Source organism: Varanus komodoensis, unplaced genomic scaffold (assembly GCF_004798865.1).
Source record: "Varanus komodoensis strain SLA01 unplaced genomic scaffold, ASM479886v1 scaffold45, whole genome shotgun sequence".
NCBI lineage: Eukaryota > Metazoa > Chordata > Lepidosauria > Squamata > Varanidae > Varanus > Varanus komodoensis.
This window is the reverse complement of record NW_025336011.1, coordinates 7,996,523-8,017,827: the sequence shown is the minus strand read 5'-3', so window position 1 is coordinate 8,017,827 and position 21,305 is coordinate 7,996,523. Positions and strand designations below refer to the sequence as shown.

General features: G+C 41.4%; 1 protein-coding gene across 1 annotated transcript; it reads left to right on the top strand.

Annotated features, from left to right (window-relative positions):
• The first annotated feature begins 341 nt into the window (after positions 1-341).
• On the top strand, positions 342-16,161 carry LOC123030532 (albumin-like). The gene is made up of 13 exons (XM_044444544.1): positions 342-491; positions 926-1,128; positions 2,735-2,867; positions 4,277-4,374; positions 5,575-5,704; positions 6,547-6,755; positions 8,838-8,970; positions 9,982-10,138; positions 10,273-10,294; positions 11,269-11,407; positions 12,747-12,970; positions 15,593-15,725; positions 16,114-16,161. Exons 1-13 carry the CDS (start codon positions 342-344, stop codon positions 16,159-16,161), a joined length of 1,779 nt encoding a protein of 592 aa, XP_044300479.1.
• The last annotated feature ends 5,144 nt before the right edge of the window (positions 16,162-21,305 follow it).

Below are 21,305 nucleotides of genomic sequence, written 5' to 3'. Positions count from 1 at the left end.
CCAAGCCCCAGCAGCCACACATCCAAGCAATACAGTAAGACTCAGATGATTCAAATGGCAGTGAAGAATGTGGGACATCATTGCTGATCTTGGCATTCCATCCATCCAATCTGGGCAAAAGACTGGCTTGAAAGACTGGGGAGAGGTGTGGGTGCATGGAGGGTGAAATGAGACATTGCCTAACATCATTTGTGGTCATGGGACATGTCTGTTAAGACACCAGCCTTAGCTTCCAATTCCTTAGCTTTGCGAGACTTGCGTCACCATGAAATGAATCCCATAATCTTAAACTGGCAGGCTCATTGAACAGTGTACAGTAATGGCCATCATCTCAATAATGTATGACCCTTTCCAGTGTCCGAGTCCTGTTTGCCCAGACCTTGGATGTAGCCACATATGACGAGGTGGAGAAAATGGTCCATGAGATCATGGAGCTTGCAAAGAAATGTACTCCAGATGAACTAGCTGATCCAGCATGCAGAAAACCCCTGGTAAATTAGTATAACACATAGAATTACTAACACATAATTTGGTCTCCCATGGGCATGTTTAATGTCTCTTTACATTCACTTGAAAATGCCTAACACAAGCAGTTTAAATCAAAACAAGCTTAAGTACAAATGCCATACTCCAAGCAGAAAGAACTTCCTTTTAAAGCTTACAGATTGTCTAGTAGGATTGTACCAAATGCTATCTGGCATTCAGTTTGCAATCAAATAAAATTTAAACACATTTTTCAGTAACAGGAAACAATTCTTTAGAGAAGCAACTTGGCAGAGCTGTCTCAGAATGCATGCCCTCAATTACAGCCCGGGATTCTCTTCACAGTTCTGATTTAAAATCTGTGTTCTAGAATGTATAGCCAACTATGATTTCCAGGTGCAAGGTTAAGAAATTAAAGCACTATTTTCCTTCTGTCCATTAGAGTACTGTTCTCTTAGAGATACTTTGTCATGCACAAGGACTTGCCAAAAAATATGCATTTACAGAGTGTTGTGGCAAAGTTGATCAAGAAAGGAAGGCATGCTTTCTATCCCAGAGAAACTCAACTATTCCTCCCTTTCAAGAACCAACTACAGAAGAGGCCTGCCAGGCCTTTCAGAACAATTCAGTGCCATTTATGGACTGGTAAGTAAATAGATTGGGTGTAGTTGACTTGAACAGTTTGTTCTCTTCTTGGGGACTCTTGAACGTAATAAGAAATCGTGATTGGTTTGTATTACAAATCATCTCTCATATATTTACCAAATACTGAATGTTACTATATATCCAAGATACAAATGGGACCTACAACAAAATTTGGCAGAGCGGAGGTTGGGATCCCAGCCAGCAATGCCCTCTTGCAAGGTATCCCATTCTATATCATCCCTCAGTGTTTCCAGGCTTCACTTCCCACTGTCAGACTCTGTGGACTCTGTGTGTGTGTGTGTGTGGGGGGGGGGCATTTTTCCTGAATATTTTAGTACTTCATGTCTTAGTTCCCCCAAAGAAGCAGTTTCTCAGTAGTTCCATTTCAAACACAGAGTCATTGGCATCACCTTCAAACACAGAGTCATTGGCATCACTGTCAGAATTCACTTTTACAGAGTGTGAAAGATGTTCTGGTATGTCACATTCAAGCATTGGTTGATCAAACATTGAGAATGGTATCTAGGCAGCTGAATTCTATGCAGAATTGCAGATTCTTTCTTCTGGGTGTATATGCCCATTATGTCTCCCTGCCAGCCTAGGCCTGGAATAAATTATATAGCTCCCCTTTTTTACAGTTGTTGTTTTAATTTAAAGATCATTTGCTTGGAATCTTTTTCTCTAATGCATAGTAGTCCAAATTAATGTGACATATTTACATGATGAAACTTCTGAAAGTGTTTGAAGTAACCCTGATGCGATATTGGTTTTTCTGCTTCTTGAGACAAATAATCACTATGCGTCATCCAAAAGGTCAACATTTTAAATGTACATTATAAAAAATCCATAGATACATGAAACTTTTATCTTCAAAATGTATACTTTTCTTATTCAAATGAAAAGAAAAAACGTTGCAAACAAAAGTGAAAGCCAAGTAGACCAAACTTTAAGGTAGAGTTCAGAGAATCCCAATAAGCTTATATTTCCTTGTTTTTCCTACCTCTCAACAAATAACAATGTCTGGATGGCATCCCAATGTGCCCTATGGCACCAAAGTTTGGATGGCACCAAGCTGTATATGTAACCCTGCTCTGGGGTATCTCATGTTGCACAAACTGAGTAAACATTGGTTAAGTGAGAATTGAATAAACCTCACATGGATTGTGTGAGGGTTATTTAAACCTCACATAACCCATGCCCATTGGGTTCACATGACAGAACAATAGCAGCTAGTAAAAATGAAGGTCCCACAAATCTGGAACCAGACTGTCTGTGGTGACTCCCAATGTTATGAAATGCTTGTCCAAGAAAATGCTCTGTATCCAGTAACTACTTGGGTTCCAGTTTGATTCCAGGCAAAGACCTTTGCAATATTTTTAACTGCTGCTGGTTTTATTTTTAAGATATTTGCACTGGGTTTTAAAGTGTATTCTTGTTTTTACTGCTTGGATAATTATCTCTTCTTTTTAAATTATTGTTTCTTCTTGGAAAATGTAAAAACCAATAACATTATGTGTGTTTTAGCATCAGCATTTCTGTTTTCACTATGCGTGCTGCCCTGAAAACTCCAGCCACAGGGTGGCTCACAAAATATTTTTCATCATAGGTACCTCTATGAGATGGCCAGAAGCAACCCCACTGCAAGTATTTTCTCCCTCATCACTGCAACCCTTGACCTCAAGAAGGTCTTTTCAACTTGCTGCAATGAAGCTGACAAGGATTTCTGCTTCAGTGCCAAGGTATATGTCAATATAATCCAAACCATGCTTTGACATATTGCATAGGCTGCTTCAAGACTCTGTCTCTGCTGGAGAGACAGGAACTGCATTTATACTAATGCACTGTCAATCAGCCACACATGGTGCTCTTGTACTGGAAATGGTTTGCCAGTGTTTCTGGTAGGGATCATTCCAGTCCCATGAACCACCTGATCCTCTTCATTGGACTGAACTTGGGTCTTCCTGCAAGTGAAGATTCTTTCCTTTCACTGGTGTTAATTTCTCTCCCAGAACTCCTCCCTGGATTTTGGCATTCTGGATTTCCAGATACATCCACCAGAACAAAAGTGAAAATTCCTTCCATGAGTGTTCTAGACATTTTGAAAGATGCAAAGAATGACTGAATAATTGGAAAATAATTTTTCAATTTTTAACAAAGGATGATTGTAATTCTATTGTATCTAGAACAAAAATCTTTATTTGAAAGCATAAATAATAAAGTGAAAAGACCTCCTTAAACCAAACTGGCTCCATTGAGGTTCTCTGATTTCCTCCTTGAATCTTTATTCACCAAGTTCACATTTCCAATGTGTGTTTTTGTATGCATATAAAATATTAAAGAATGATATAATCTTTGCATTATGAAATAAGTAAAAGACCTTCTGATATATAATGCATTAGGCTGATTCAAATATAATAGAAAGAGTTGCTAGCATTTGTCTTATTGGTGAAATTGAAGTTCTAGCCCTTTCAAACAACACAGCAGTCAACTTTAAAATCTCATAATGACCTAGCAGGCAGGGATGGTTGGCAGAGTTGAAACAATCTCATTTGTCAGGCTTGCTGTTCTCACAGGTGCTCTCTGTTCAGCCATCTCAAAAATGCCCCTCTTATAAAATTCTGCCTAGCACTAGCCATTGCTCCTTGACCTTAATGTATCATGCAAACCACTCACTCTCAGCCTAACACAGGGTTGCTGCTGTGAGATACAAATGCAATGTGATATTATATAACTGTTATTCGTCTTTTCATATGCGAACCTAATCTGTTTGTTTGCTGACTGCAAGCGTGGAGTGGTTAGCTGTATATGCTATAAACTGTTTTATGTATAAAATTGAACTTCTGGAACTGGGACAAAGAAATTTGCCAGTGGTGGATTGGGAAATTCTTGGCAATCATCACTTCATGAAGAGATGGACCTTGAGCAGGGTGCTTCTTCATTGAACTGGAAGCCTGGGTGCATTAAGAAGAGGTCCTTCCAAGGTCATGGGCAGGAGCTGTAAGGGAGTCCCAAAAGTCATGGCTTAAAATCACACAGGAACTATGGAGGAAGTTATCAGCTTACAGAGGAAAAAGCTATTTATTATCTTCTCTAATGAATCAAGCACATTCACTTTGTGTGTCCCATATTGTTTTTCTTTTTCTAACAGGTAGCACCCATTAAACTGCAATTGACAGAAAGCAGCAGTCTGCAAGAGCACATCTGTTCTATTCAGAAGACATTTGGGAAAAGAATGGTCACAAAACTGTAAGTCTGCTTACCTGGAATATGTATATTAGCTACCTAGATGATCAGTGAGATGGATCTCTATCACCATGTAGTATCTTCTTTGAGGTAGTACTTGTTCAGATGGTAGACTTGGATTGAAAGATGTACTTCAAACAGTAGTGTCGGAAAGTAGTCAAATATCCTGGCTCAGACCTAGATTTAAGTACATGAAAATGTGCTGGGAAAAGCAGAATTCTCTCCCCCATTCTTCCCAAAGCACTCTCTCTACTCCTCTGCCCAAAAAGTGCTCTACAAAGGGTCAGGAGACACAGCTGGAAGTTGTGATCTGTAGTGTGCTTTAGAGGAAGAGGGAATCCCTGAAAATTGGTCAGAGGCACCTTCCATCAGCAGTGCCTTTCTGGCAAGGGAAAACAGTCCCTGGATCCAACCCTTCATCGTGTTCCACCCTCATTTGCATGCCTGGCCATTGCAGTTTGTTTAATTGTGTGCTATGTGAACCAGGCAGATGCACCTTAGAAGATGCATAGAGAGCAAACAAATGACTTTTCTCATTATCTAAGCATCAGAGCCAATCCACACATTGTTAGAATAGAGCAACTACAAACAAAAACTTTCTTAGGCCCAGTGGATAACCTGGCATGTCTCAGCTAAGGATGGCCAAAAATATGATCTCACCCCCTACCCCCATTTTTCCAGCCACAGTGGGAAAATGTATTTTGAATTGGTGGGAAGTATGCATTTTTGAAAGAATGGAAATGTTTCCCATTGTGGGTTAAAGAAGTTTTTAAAATGTGATTTTGATGGGAAAGTGTGTATGGAGACTAGTACAAATTCACAGTTGCACAAATGTCACTTGTGAAAAGGACATAGTCTCATGATTTGCAAACAGAGTTGGACATTTTATACATCCCTAGTCTCAGTTCCAAGAATTCAGATAATGCTTAGTTAATACATTCCCTAAAATGGGTGGGAATCTCCCTTCTCTGATGGCGTGGAGACATAGCACTGGTAAAACTTCAAATATACCACTGACTATGAATATGTTTCTATTGTGGGTTTGCATCTTAGGCATTATACTAGCCCTTGACAACCTGGTGCCCTCAAGAAGGTACAACTTTAGTCAGCATGTCTGATTCTCACAAAAGCTGGGGGTTGTAAGCCAAACCAGCTGCAATCTATCTTGAAAGAATTACTTTATTTCATTTCAATTAATTCCAGAGAATTAATTCAGCTGAGTCAAAAATTTCCAAAGGCTGATTTTCCTACTATTCTCACTCTTGCTGAAAATGTCACATATATCCATGAAATATGCTGCAAAGATGATAAACCAGAGTGTTTTCTCAAGAGGGTAAGATACCTTTCGCTTTTATCAAGCCAACAAATTACATCAAACCAACTGACTGGATTCGAGGGGACTGATTCAGAAAAACATGTCCCTTGAAATCTGGTTTTCTTTGGCCCTTATTCTCTCAAAACTCTCCTTGGAATAGCAGGTCAGCAATGCTGTTTTTTTTTATCCTGCTCAAACTGAAGATGCATTACAAGTTATCGCTGCCCCCACTACTTTTGGATATGCCTGCAATGCATAGACACAAATTCAAGAAGCTAGGCAGCTACATTTTAAGTGTTCTCTCAAGGAGAGATTCAGGGTGGGAGCTGCAAATATCAATACCTGTGGTGCTCTGGGGCAGATGTAAGACAAGGGAGGTGAACTTTTTGTTCCTGGGGTCCAATTCCATTGACTGAAGCTCTCAGGAGTTGCATTCCTTTGGTCAACAGAGGCAAGGCCCAAAGCAAAAGAGATGGGACTTAAATAATAAACCCAACCAACAATATTAGCATAGTGTAGCTTCCTGACTGACATTAAACCTTGGAGAGGTAATTCCAAATTTTAGAATGGGTAAAAGTATAGAGAAGAAGCCCAACTCTTGCACAGTGCAATCTGCTCAGAGAGATTCATCTGATTCCAAGGAAGTGTTACAAGAGCAAGGGGAGGAAGGGTACTTGGAAGTTTTAAGGTTACCTACTGTAGATTTTCAAGCACAGCATGAAAAGCAGGGAGACTTTTTTTGCTAGGGAGGAAGAAGATGCAGGGGGAGTTCCTTGACCTGGTCAGAGCACAGCAGGTGAAGCAAGAGGACCAATGGCTTCACATGTTACAGATGCTTTGCAAACTTTTTTCTTTTCTAGGCAACATTGACAGCCCACATCTGTAGCCACCAAGATGCCATTTCTTCTAAAATAAAGGGTTGCTGTGAAAAGCCACGCCTTGAACAAGGAGAATGCCTTCTCACTGTGGAAAATGAGAAGCCTGCAAATTTGCCCTTGGCCACCACAGAATACATCAACAAAACTGCATGTTCGTTATATGCTGACACTCAGGACTTATACCTTGCACAGTGAGCACAGAAATGTCAGACTATCTTCAACCCTCTGCATTGATAGGGCTGGCCCTTGAGAAGCTAAACAAGGAGGAAAGAGGAGCATGACACTGGGAAAGATTAGTGCCCAAATGGGATCGAAACTGGGACAAGTCTACATGAGGGTCCATCTGGAAGCAGCAAATTGCAACTTAGTGTGCAATCCTACAAATGGCATGATTAATTATTGGAAACTGCAGCAGTTGGCGGTACTCAGTGAACCCATCCAGCGGACGAGGAAGGCAGAGTTTTTACTTTCCCCTCCTCTTGCTTTCTCCTCCTCTAGATTATGCTATATGAGTGTTTTAGTCCAACAAGCAAAGGAAAAGAGGTTGGAGGAAGCAAAGATGGAACATATCCTGGGTTCTTTCATCTCCTCCCCTTCCAGCCCTCCAGAACAGCCATCTATTCTTCTTCTGGTATCAATTATCTGACCTTGGAGGGCAGCCAGCTTGGCCCTTTCCATCATGACTGCTAGGGGGTGGAGGAGGGTTGCATATCCAACTCCCCTCTTTATGGTTGGAGAGCTCCCTCTGAATCATCATATGGTCTTGGGATGCTCGTCCAGAGACCACAACATTGCTATCTCTGAAAAAATCCCTCCAATGGATGACTGGGTACATGTGGGCAGAAATGGGGTAGAAGGACAAGCTAAATGAGAATAAGGGAATGACAGGAAGAAGAAAACAGAGGAGCCCTATGGGCAAGGCTGCAATTTGCCTGCTCTCTTGGAAGAAGCCTAGGCTGCCTACCCACAGAACAGCTCATGCTAATGGAGCCCCGGAACAGTTGATACGCAGCCAGGAGAGTGGAATCATGATGGTATTTGGAGGCTCCATTTGGATGGAAGATTCTTCCTCTTCCATCTTGTACTCTCAAGTGGTCCAGCATAGAAGGATACTAGTGTGCAGATGGTAATTCCTTCCCAATCACTATATATAACCTAAAGGGTTGAGAGACCATTTGTTCTTGTTGGCGGTTGCCACAGATGATGCCATTTAGGAGCAGCCCTTCCAAACTTGTCCCAGGTTGTTATGGAAAAATGCATGAAAAAGTCAGTGGTCAAGCATAATGGTATACTGCTTAAGAGTGCAGGAAAGGGACTCAGGTGATCTGGGTTCTAGTCTCTGCTCAGCCATGCAGCCACCTGGGTGACTGTGGGCCAGTCGCAGACTCTCAGCCCAACCTATCTCACAGGGTTGTTGTTGTGGGGATAAGACTGAGCAGCAGCAGGAGAATTATGTAAGCCACTTTGAGTTCTTTGTAAGAAAAAAGTGGGATATAAATCTACTAAACAAGCAAACAAACAATTAAAATGTCTAGGAATGACAGCAAGAAGTAGCTTGTTCCAGTGACAAAAGAGGAATAAAGAGATCAAGACCACCTTGCAAATGGCAAGTATCCATCACTGTGCTCTCTCCAGCTTGTATCTGGGAATCCAAAATATGCTAGAGCTTGTTAGTTGCTGCCTCAGAGACATAGGGTTGCACCCTCTGCAGCATTAACTTCCCAGCTTAGCTTCCCAGTGGGAGCCTAGCAATCTCAATCCAGCTAAAGGAGTTTGGGCTTAAGTCAATTATACAGCTGCATTATAACTTACCAAATGTATCTGAGAGCAATGGCATTTAAGGGATGGTTAAGTGAGGTGGATTGGTGCCCCTGGCAGGACCTCATGTGTTCATTTCAGTTGGAATGCATATAGCTGAACTTCAGCATTGATTTTAACTGAAGGAAAGTGGCTAACCTTGTGAATATGTTTGTTTGCTTGCTTGTTTAGTGACTCTGAGTGCAAGGATGGGGTAGTGGGGAGGTAAAAATGCTAGTCTATTCAGTAGATTTTGGCCAAACAAGGTTGAACATGTAGCCTTAATTTTGATTTATGGGACACTTCCTGAAACTGTTCTGATCTTGTAGTACAGGGATAAAAACACTGCTCTTGCAGGGTCATCTTCAGGTTTACTGTGCTAATGCATTTGAAGAGTTTCGAGCACTTTAAACCCTTCCCAATGCTTTATTTTTTAATTATGGTTCTGTCTTAATGTAATTGTTCCTGTGTTACAGGGTGTTGTATGAGATCTCAAGGAGATATCCTGAGTTTTCCTCACAATCCCTCCTGAGAATTGATGAGGTATATGAGGCTGCCCTGGAGAAGTGCTGCAAACTTGACAATCCTACAGCTTGTCTTGCTCAAAGGGTATGTTGTATTTTAACTTCATGGCCTGATCATGCATGCTGTAGTAGTTTTTTCCATAATCATGTACCAGATTGAGGATCTGAGAGAACTAAATCATATAGGAAAAACAGAACAGACAAGTGAAGCTCCTCTGTTACCTTATTCTGAAGTCTCAGGTCATGCTGTACAGCAGCTGACCTGCCCAATTCCAGAAATGAGTGTTTCCACTCATTTCTTATGCCCCCACCCCCACAGAAGCACTAATTCATCATCACACAAGTGGTGGGTGCCACTTTGTGCCACAGAACTGGCATCCCATGACTGATAAACCTTCCCCCCACCCCCAATTACAGTGTCAGTCTATTCTTGAGGCTGCTGAGGGTACAAGGGTACAAATTCATTCCAACTCTGATTTTCCCCCCAGTCATATGGGATTGTTAACTGTTTGTTTGCATGAAGGAGGAGGAGAGGACAAATTCTAGATTAGGAGAGATCTTTAAACATGACGATTTCTAAAGAAAGAAAAATATCCAATTCATCTAGAAAATAGAGTCAAGAATTGGACTTATAAACCTTACCTGGATGATTCCAAGGAATGCCAAGGGGTATCAGCCCTGCTCTGCAAATATTTCATGCTTTACAGCTTGCTCCCTTGACTTTCACTAATAGTTTATTTGACTTTAACATGCATTATAAAAACCCTTGGTCTTTTTAAGTTATACCATTTGTTTATTTGTTGTATTTAGCTCATATTTCCTCCACCAAATAAGCTTACCCCACTTTGCCTTAGACATTTTGGGGACTGGTATCTGAAATCATGTCTTGATCTCTCTTTAAAACTATTTGTATTCTTCATCCTTCATGAATACCATGTTTTCATGCACGTTACATTGTACATAAACAATGTGAGTCAGTTCAGTACTCAGCTGAAGGCTATCTATACATGCAGTTGAGTTGATCTCAGTGGAGACATTTGAGAGCAATGCAAGCATTTAAAAGAAAATCTACTTTTCTATTTTTTTTATTTTTTAGGATGCAGAAATCAGACTACACATTTATAATGCCCTGGAAGTGTTAAAGATGACCTGCAATTTTCAAAAGATACTGATTAACTACTTCTTCCAAAATTTGTACGATGTTCTTCTTGACTGCATTGCAATTCATGGCCAGATGCTCACTCAGTGGTTTAGCTAGAAATTTAAATAACTATTTTAATCTGGTAGGGATTTAAAAGTGTAGTAGGTTAGGATACAATCTGTCAAATTCAGATTCTCTTCATCTCTCTCTCTCCAATTTAAAATTTGTTTTATGAACAACATCAAGGATTTAGTTTTGGACAACTCATGTAAAAATCCTTAAGCATTTTTCATTTTCCAGATGCATGCATTCTATCCACATGTTAGTTCAATGCACACATTTTAGAAAGTAATTGCCCTAAAATACTGCATGGGGAAATCAGAAATTTTGATATTTCTGAGTGCACATTCAACAAATTTAAGAATTTTTGTGCACATTATTTTGATTGGAGAACGCCACTGAAAAGCCATAAAAGTGTATATTTCAAGGGATAATTCAGTTTGCATATTGGTTTGAAAGTTCAAAATCAGTTGAGACAGAATTAAAAATATAAACTGTATAACTGTATGTATTCATTTCCATCCTATGATACAGTCATTCCAAATGTGTGTGTATGTATGCTAAAGATTTGAACTAGCCAACATTCTGTAGTACAATCTTCCAGGAGACTGAAATAGAAATAGCTCTGTTGGGTACTTCTATACCTCATGTAAAGGAATAAAAGGAGGTTCAATACAGAGCATCTCAGTCTCTATTTAAAGCTAAGTTGCTTAGTTAAAACTTCCACCAAATGGAATTAAAATACTTTGAGGGAAAACTTGTTTAAGTTTTGTTTTAGTTTAGTGAGCCAAACTATTCCTAATCAGAGAAAATATCAATAGGACAAGCAGAGTCATCCAGATGTTATTGCTTTGCATGGTCTCAGGAAGGAAGAAGTGCTACACTACCTGACAGCTGAAAGCTATTCTTAAATTGGCTGAAACCTCCTGAGGGAAATGTTCAGCTGGTACAAAGGCATTTTGCAGCGCTTTCATCTGGGGTCAGAAATGACCCCAAATATGGACAGTGTTTTTTTTTATGCAGATGTTGGGAGTGAGCTTTTGAAAAGCAAGGTGGAATAGGGAGTAAGGGAAAATGGGGTGATGCTAGAGCCCCAAAAGTTATAGTCAGGCTGACTTGATGAACTCCGTCTCTACCTCAGTATAGCCTCTCTAATTAAAATCTACTGGGCTCTTGTTGTAGGCTTCTTGTCAGTTTTACCAAAAAGGCACCTCAGCTATCATTTGAGGAGTTGTACCAGTACACAAAGCAGCTCACACATATTGCTTCTAAATGCTGTCCTGAAGCTAACACCTCTAGACTGATTTGTACTGAGACGCATGTGAGTATTTTCTCCTACTTCTCCTACTTTTTCATTTCTTTATTTTACAACCTGTGCAGATTTTATACCATACAATGCCAGAACATCACCAAAATGAAAATGAAGCCAAATATATACATCCACAAATCAAAAACTGAACTCAGCAAGATAAGATAAAGCAGCATGAATAAAACAGTGTCACAAGACCATAAACTAACCTTCAGAACTCAGTTCAGGAGAAAACCAGTCACCATGAGATGTTCATTGAGGAAACTCTTCCTTGCTCTGTATCTCAGGGCATGAAGAGGAGGGCCAAGCAGGTTTCTCCAGGGAGGGACCTTCAAAGCTTCCATGCCATGACTGAGAAGTGCCCTCCCCCCCTCCCATCGACACAATCACCTCACTTCATCTGCAACACAGAGATGAGCCTCATTCAAAGATATCACCAGACACTTCGAATCCTATACTATGAATTCCCCTCAGGCCAGCCAATTCGGATTTTAACCAATTAGGTCTTTAAGACAAATGCAGACAGAAACAGAGAACAACTATAGACCACTTTGAAGTAACATGCTCTGAATGTTGATACCCCAATATCACCCACGTAGGGCAAATTGCAATAATCTAACCTGGATGCAACCAAATAATGCAATCAAGTAACCAGGCTGCCCTGTGCAATTTTATCTATTTCATTTATACTCCCATCTTTTTCCCCTTGCAAGATATCCAAGAAAGTTCATATAATTGTCCTCCTCATTTCCATTTTATTATTTCCACATCAGCCCTGTAAAGTAGGTTAGGCTGAGAGTCACCAACTGGACCAACGTCACCCAATCAGCTTCATAACAGAGTGGGGACCAGAAACCTAGATCTCCTGAGCCCCAGTTGGACCTTCTAAGCCCCACATGACACACACCCTAACTGTGCATCCCATCCTTCAGATGAAGTGCTACACCATCCTGAAAAATCTGAAAACTCATTTCTGTATGTGCTGTCACAATTACCTGAAGTTATGAAGTTGAAGGTCTGTGTTGGTAAAAATATCCACTATTGAACTACATTTCTGGTTACCTAGTGCAGGTTTTTTAATGTATTGGATTACTAATTTTCAAATTAGATTATTTTCACCATAACTATTATTATCTTTCTTTATACTACATTTTTATTAATTTGGCATTTCAGTTTAATAAACCAAACAAATGATGCCTCACTGCAATGAACAACCTTTTAGCATCTAATAAGACATGTGATTTCAAATGTTGTGTGATCCACATATATTCTATTGGAATTGCAAGATTTTTCAAACTACTAGGTAACTGTTTAGTTTGAAAACATATTCTCTCCCTCCTTCTCTCTCTAGACTGCTCGAGTACTAGGAGCAATATGTCAGCGACATGAAGAACATTACATAAATAAGCAAGTTGGCCAATGCTGCAGTGACTCCTATGCTCTCCGTCAGCAGTGCTTCACAGATTTGGGAGTAGATCAAGAATATGCTCCTGCCCCATTTGATCCTGATTCTTACACCTTCCCTGCAGAGTTGTGTTCCAGCAACCCAGAGGATCAGGAAAGAAATAACCAAATGTAAGAAACTAGAAGTAGGGGAAACAGTAAAGGAAACAGTAAGATTTGGCTTACTGTTTCAAGTCAACCAGTACATGAAGTTTCACTTTTCTCATCTTTGTAGCTCCTGACCACACATGTCTATGAACTCTTAAGTCTAATTTCCTATACTCCTGAATCTCCTCTCCCCTGCCTCTCATTCATTACTAAATTCTCCTGATTTAATCTACCCACCCTCATGGAATTCCATTCCATTTTCATCCTGGTAAGTTGAGGTGGTCTTTGGAAGTTTTGTCCCCCACCCTTTCCATATTCTATAAAAGGCACATCTTTATCAGGTCCTACAATTTGTGTAAATGCATGTGTATATGTATATGAAGTCTTCACATACTCACAACTGTAAGTCCAGATGTCTACCGAATACTCCCACTGAGGAGGACACAAGGAACCACCTTACAAGAGGAATAAAGGTGGGGTATAAATGCAATAATGTTAATACCAATCATTCCATACTTATAAAATAACTCATCAATTCTACACAAGTGCCCCCCACAGGGAAAGTGCCAATGTGTAATTGAAATTAACAAGTTCTTAGGCAACTATGGAATATGGATCTACTTGGCTAAATGAGGAAGTGTATGGCAAAGATGAAAATGATAAGGATATTTACAAGAGTAGGGTATGCCAAGGCATGGCTATATGGCAGACAGGCAGACTGAGACAAGATCATGTGTGTGGGCACACACACACTTGCATGCATCTGTCTGTAAAATCACCCCAGTTTCCTGACCCTCCATAAATAAGGATTCAGTATCCACAAACTGCTGTCATTTCCTCCTGGCCCATAAAACCCAGAAGAGATAAACATCTAGATATGCCCGATCAGTGATCAATGCCTCTTTCCAAGTGGGCTTGTTCTTGTGCTGTCTGAAAGAGGTGGTGGTGAAGCCAGCCTCAAATATATTTTCTCTGGATCTGGAAGAACTTAACAACTTTAGGGCAATAGCAAATGTTCCTTTCCTGAGCAAATGGGTGGTGGCCATCAGGCTCCAGGCACTCTTGATTGAGACTAATCTGGATCTATTTCAGTCGGGTTTCGGTTCAGGTTTTGGCATAGAAACGGCTGTTTTCACCCTGAATAATGACCTATACTGGGACCGAAACAAGGGGAGTGTGACCCTGCTAATACTCCCGAATTCCACATCAGCTTCTGATACCATTACCTGTGATATCCTTCTGGGGTGGCTGATTTGGAAAGCTGGCCTCAAAAGGTGGAATTTGAGAATTTTGTTTAACTGTATGGATTATCCTTCATGGGCTTTTTTCAGGGGTTTGTTCTGTCCTCCATGCTATTTAAGTCCTACATAAAACCACAGAGTCATCTGATGTTCTTGAGTGCATTGCCATCAGTATGCCAATAACATGTAAGCGTCATGGCTGCATTGCATCTCCATTAACTGAGGGTGTAGATGTGCTAAACTTTTGTCTGACTGTGACAACAAACTGGATGATGATTAACCAATTGAAAAATAGAAACAAAGTGAGTCAAAAGGGTCTTCTGCACCATGTAGTCTGACCCCCGGCTCCAGCCTGCTCTGCTCATGTGGTTGTCCAACCCAACATGTAGTTGTCCAATCTTTCCTTAAACACCCTCACTGATGGGGCCTCAACCACCTTCCTTGGAAGCCCATTCCATATCCTAGGGGTCCTAACTGTCAGAAAGTACTTCCTGATATCCAACCTGAAACCTCAATCCAGACAAAACTGAGGTCCTGCTAGTGGGTACAGGGTGTTGAACTGGATGGGGTTGCACTCCCCTTGAAAGAGTAGATGCATAGCTTAGAGGTCTTCCTTGATCTATCTTTGTCGCTTCAGGCACAGGTGGGCTCAGTGGCATAGAGAGCCTTCTACAAACTTCAGTTGGTGGTCCAGCTATGCCCTTAGGATAGCTTGCTTTTGGTAATCTATGCTCTACCAATCTTGGATTACCATAAAGTAGTGGGTCGGGGTGGGGGCTGCCCTTGAAGATGGTTTGCCAGATGCACCTAGTGCAAAAGTAGTAATCTGACTAATAACAAAGACCAGTTGCTCTGAACATAACAAGACCAAATCTGGTCCATTTGCATTGGCTGTCTATATGCCACAGAACCTACCTAGCTTTACATGGCTTGGGACTGCAACATTTGTTGGGGTATGATCCATCTGGACAATACAGTTAACATTCAAGGCTGTCTTCTGAGTGTCACTTCTGAGGGAACCTTGGAGGGCAACAACAAGAAGGGAGACTCTCATAGTGACAGCCCCCCAACTGTGGGATGATCTTCCCACTGATCCACCTGCAGCCAACTTTGTCATTCCTTCAGCACCAAGTAAAGACAGTTCTCTCTGCTGAGGCATTTAAAGACATGCTAAACAATCTAGTGGTTTGAAGGAAGTACCCATTCCAAGTATTCTTACAGGTCTACTCTGCAATGTTTTAGCTGTTTTTTATTTTGGTATTTTGGAAATTTTTAGGGTGTTTCACTGTACTGTCTGTTTTATGAATGGTTGTAAGTTGCACAACGAGCTTTCATGATTTAATGGTGTAGAAACAAAATCATCGTCATTGTCATATGCTAAGGCTAGTTGTCATTCTCTTTCCAGGGTGCTTGTCAACTTGCTGAAACAGAATATCACCCTCTCAATTAACAAACTCGTAGATTTGGTGGTAGAGTTTACTCGCCTGAAGACAAAATGCTGCAAAACTGACAACCAGGATGAATGCATTAAATCAGAGGTATACCTTTGAAAAATGCAAGCATTCATTCCATGTTTCTTTACCAGGCAGCCTGATACAGTGGTGACCACAGGGTTGGGTTGTGCATGTACCCTCTTGGCCTCCACCTCAGTAACAGAGAGGTGGGTGCCTTGAGTGTGTTCTTCAAGTAAGAAAAGGAAGATGGGTTGGCTGTGTTTGAATTCTCTGTTCTAGAAATGTACTGTCTGGGCATGGAGGAAGGGTTGTGGAGGTGGTTATTAGTATAACATGATGATATCCAAGTTTAGAGTGTGGTTGGGGTTTAGAATGAGTTTTTGGATCTAATAACAGACCTACACATAAAGATTACTGACACAACTACTAGAGTGACTATTTGTTGTCTCAGAAGTGTTTCTTTTTGTTTCAGCTTTCAGAACTGGTTGAAAAAAGTAAAGCTGTTCTTGGAGAGAACTAACCATCTCAGGTGCAATGTTGTGGGAATACATCTTGTGTAACAAGGTTTGGGTGATTTAATACAGGTTATGCTCAAGGGCAAATCTTATCTGCTCTCAGTAGGCCTGTGGGTTGATATACTCACTGCAACTGTGTCATTTGTGCTGCACCTTTCCCAAGGATTATAGGGCCCTGATAAGGAATTTTTTGAGCTGTATCTTCCCAAGTGCAAAGCCCCACTTCAGACTTTCTTTAATAGACTCACTATTGCAAAAAATGTTTGATCAGCAATTAGAAGTATGTAAGGAAGGGTTGCAATGAGATCCTCCCTGAACGCTGGAGAAAAAGTCCAAATATGCCCTATATATTTGCTTGTTACCTGTCAGTTTCTGGCTCCAAGGAAAGAATTTAATCTCTCAAGATGATGTTACTGTTGAGAATGATTAAAGTCTTGAAACAAAACCTACCACTGTACCATTATATGCTTCACTTAATTTGAGCTAAGAAGGGTGTGTGCAGCGGGTGGCTGTCCAGGAATAATGAGTAACTACTGTATAGAGAATATTCAGTTGTTGTTGGTAGTGCTTTCTCAAGATTATTCTTTCTCCTTCTCACCACTGCTACTTAGAAGTCCCTTCTTTCCACTTCTCTCTTTTCATGAGTTCTGGTTCTGATCAGATTAGCAAAAGCATAGTTTTGTGGTAGAAATTGTCAGCTTGATAAATTTTCAACAATTCCTGGGGAAAGGAGGTTCTCTTTTCTCTTAGAGAAATTCAGCAGGCCACATTGCCATCTTCTCATCCTACCCTTCCAACCAACCTTCTCCTCTCTTGACAAAATTGCCCCTACATGAGAGAACGTGGAATTGTAAGCACCCTTACCATTCTGTCCCCTAGATGCGCCAGCAGCTGTGGATTCTTCATCCCTTTCTTGGTACCCACTGCTGCCAGGTATGAGGCACAGAAGATCCATGTCAGGATTTCCCAGTGGATCTGGGAGAACTACCCATGGAAGTCCCTGGGTAGTTCTGACATGGTTGCCAGCCTCCTCCCCAGCAGTAGCCACATTAGAGTGCTCTGGCCACAGTGCAGATTCTGCCCCCACCATAGCCCCATAAGCAACTCTTAGAGCCCTAGTGCAGTGCTGCAAGCTTGCTATGCACACAGATGTGTAAGCATATCTCCATGCAGGTAGGAAGAAGGCAGTGCCAGGGGTAGTGAATGCCAAAAAAGGGAAACCTGTATCCAGGGCCTGGCTAGCATGGAATGAGGTGCCATGGGGTGGGGGAATGACATGTGGGCCAGGTCATAGGACAGCACAGCTCATGCACCAACAGATGGGACCACTAAAATTGTTAACACCTGGTTTATTAATTAATTAAAAGCATTTCTATCCCCTCCCTTACAGAAAATCTTGGGGTGGCTTACAATAAATAAGTAGAATAAAACAAACTCCATAACATCTGACCATTAATATACTACAACCTCAGTTAAAATCAATTAAATGTTAGAATAGCAGGAAAATAAAAGGGTTTTTTTTTGTTTGATGCCAAAAATAATATAGTTGGGGCACCATCACAGAGAAGGCCCTCCTCTGGGTACTTTCCCTCCCAATCTCCTTCAAGGAGGGCTCCCGGAGCAGGACCTCTACCTCAGTTCCCAAGACAGGAGGGCACATAGGGAAGAAGGTGCTCCTTCAGGTATCCTGGACCCAAGCCATTTAGGATTTTATAGGTCATAACCAGCACCTTAAATTGGGCCAAGACTTCAATTGGTAGCCAGTTGTAACTGGTAGATAACTGGCTTTATATGTGAAAACTGGCTGGTCCCCGTTAACATCCTGGCAGCTCTATTCTGAACCAATTGAATGGAACCAGCTCCCCAGAGAGGTGTGCCTGGAGCCAACATAACACACCTTTTGGCACCAGGCTAAAACCTGTTTATTTTCACAGTAGTTTCACTGTTAACATTTTATATTTTTAGCTTATTTTATTTTGTATGACACTGTGGTTATTTGTTCCATTTGCTCTTGATTTAATTAATTTTATACTTATTTCTGTTAGACTGTATTCTTGATTTTGTATTCTTTTTATCCTCATTAATGTGCCATTTTTACTGGTTTTATTTTGTGATTGTTTAAAGCTATTCTGACAGTGTGTGTCACATTTCAATGTTTTAATATGCTGTAAACCATTCTGAGAGTCATTCCTTAAATAGGAATGGTATAAAAATGCCTTGAATAAATAAATTAAATAAATCTTGCTTTGCTATCTGGTACGGACACCCTTTCCCTGCACCTGAGATGCCTCCGAATAAAAACATGTTTCGGCTGGGGTGTGGTTCTTGTGGGTAGGGCTGGCTAGGGCCTGGGTGGAGAGGGGGGAGGGACAATTCCAGATGGGGCTGCTCACAGTGCAGCCTGGCATAGGGGGAGGGGGACCAGGGTTATGGTGTGGAGGGCATCCAAGGATGGAATGTGGGGCACTGGGGTAGGCTGTCTGCAGCCATGGCAAAGGAGAGGGTAAGAGAGGGCACTCCCTGCCTGCCTGCCTGCCTGCCCCGATGCCCTTTGTGTGCCTGATGAAGCCCCTCCTGGCCAGTGCAAGGAGCGTGGACCAATCAGTGGCAAGGAAAAGGTAGGAAGGGGGGGAGGTAAGGGTGGCTGTGCCCGCATGTTGACTCAGAGCATGGTGGCACATGGGAGTTCACCTCTAGTGCTCCTCTAGAGCAACAGTGCTACTTTTACTGGCTAGGCTGAATGGGGGTGGGGGGGGGAATAGAAGCAGCTGGAGATGGATATGCCCAGGGGAGTTTGTGTACCCTTGAGGGGAAGGCAGACAATGTAGACAGGAGTGGTGCATCCTGGGATTGAATTTCAGCCACAGAGGCTGATGGGATACCTGCCCCAATGGAGGAGGGTGCAAACCATGTGGGCATGGAAACCACATGATGGTCAGAACCCAGCAGCCTGGTAGGAAACCGTGGTGCCTGGTGGCTGTGCAGTAGCCATGCTGGATGGTTTGGCATCGTGAGTGAATGTGGCCAGTGAGTGCTTGGCAGAGGGGAACCAAAAGCTGCAAGAGTGGATAACGTGGCAAGAGAGGGTATCACATCACCACGGCCCCTGGCCAATACCACCGCCCTTGCCATGCACAAAACTTCTGCTATTGCTGATGCTTGAATGCATGTGAAAATCCTAAACATAGGAGAGAGACTAAGGAACTAATAAGTCCTTTCCTGACTCACTATTTTTTAATTTTTTTATTTAAAACATTTGTATGCTGTCCTTCACTATCGCATCTCAGGACAGCTTACATGATTAAAAGCACACCATAAACAATCAGTAGAACAATAAATCAAATTATCAAAACCAAAAACAACTAAATCCAATCAAAACCAAATATAGTAAAAGTGACTGTAAACAGTAAATTAAATAAAAAGATTTTCTGGATTCTCCCTCCCCACCAACTGAAGGAACTGTTGTAAATCTTCCATCTGGTGGGGATGGCTGTTGTCCTGCCAACCCAGATTATTTAATCTAATTTAATTGCTTTTTGTTCGAGTTTACAAATATGGTCCTCACAAGACAGGGGCATAGGAACCAGGGGATGTCTTCCCCTCCAGGGTTTGACCTGCCTCAGAGCAAAAGAAATAAAAATCTCATCTTTATACTAAGAAAGATGGGGAGAAAGGAACCCCCAGTACTTGCACTGCTGCGCTTGACCAGTCAGTGGAGCATGCCCCTTGGAAAAACTTTCCTAAACTGGCTGCAGGAGATATTGATTTGGCAACAGAAATTGTGCAGGGTTAAATTTCTGAAATTGCTCAGGAGGGCTAACCACAGCATACCAAGAAACTTTGGATTCAGCCCCTGAAGCTTCCCACATTTCAAATGTGGAAGTAATCCCCCCACCCCCTCCAGCGAAGGTTGTCCTTCATCAGAAGTGATCCCCTTTGAGGACATGTTCTCTATTTGCTCCTTTAATAACAGGTTGATTTCATTGCTAATGACCAAGATTTAATTCAGAAATTTCTGGCAGAGTGTTATGGTTGTGTGTGTGTGTGTGTGTGTGTCTGTGTCTGTGTGTCTGTGTGTAAACTTTTCTAGACCATCCCTTACCGAAGTCTTGGGACAGTTTAACAATACAATCAAATAGTGTAGTGAGGGAAGGAAAAACTGTCAAAATGGAAAGCTGCAAAAAAGGAGTCAACATATTAAAACTTTTAAGAATTACTAAGAAGACTCAGCAATATAAGAAAATGAATTTGTAAGCTTTTTTAATTTATTAGATAATCCCTTAAAGATATCAACAGAATCTTTCCAGCAGCAAGGTAAGCAACCAGAAGCAATCCAGTGGTGTGAAGTCTTTAACCCAAAGGGTCTGAGGGCTTTCTCCAGCTCTGACAGGGGTAGGTAAGCCAAATACCCCAATAATGCATCACACTGACAATACATGATTCAAGACCTTTGCTAATATGCTCTCACTGTTGAATTAGATTTAAAGACCCCAAAACAAAACACAGTGTTGGCTGGAATGAAACCTCAAACACCTGAAACATGGGATCTGCTTTTAAACCATCAGAAGCTTACCTTAAAAAAATCCCAAGTCTAAAATAAGTGCTTCTCCAGTCAAACCATAAACTCCCTTTCTGCAATTATTGCTGCAATGTGGTTTTCTGCTCATTCGTATGGGGGAAATTATGCATTTTGAGATTTTGAGAAAGTTGTACATTTTGAGAAAATTGTGATCTTTCATTTTACAAACAGGAATGCAAGTTTGGGAATTTGCTACCTTTGGGGAATGGGGAGGTAGAATGTACCCGCCCATTCATGTTTGGGATTTTGAAAGGGGAATTACTGAGTCATTTGTAAACTGCAACAAAATTCTCATACATTCCTAATGCAAGTAGTGCATTTAGTTTCACAAAGTCTTGTCATTCATTCATATTCCCACTATTTTCATTTTCCTTCATGAGCTGTGTTCAAAGATCCCTCCACCCTGTCTGAAAAGTGCCAGAGGCAGTGAATTTACCCTGGACCCTAGTCAGAAGGGGCACAAGGCTTGGGCGGACGGGGGAATGTGTTGCAAGCAGTCTAAGAGTTCCAGCCAATTGAAAGGATTTGGAAGTGTCACCCCATGAACCAGTCCTAGCCTTTTGTAGTCAG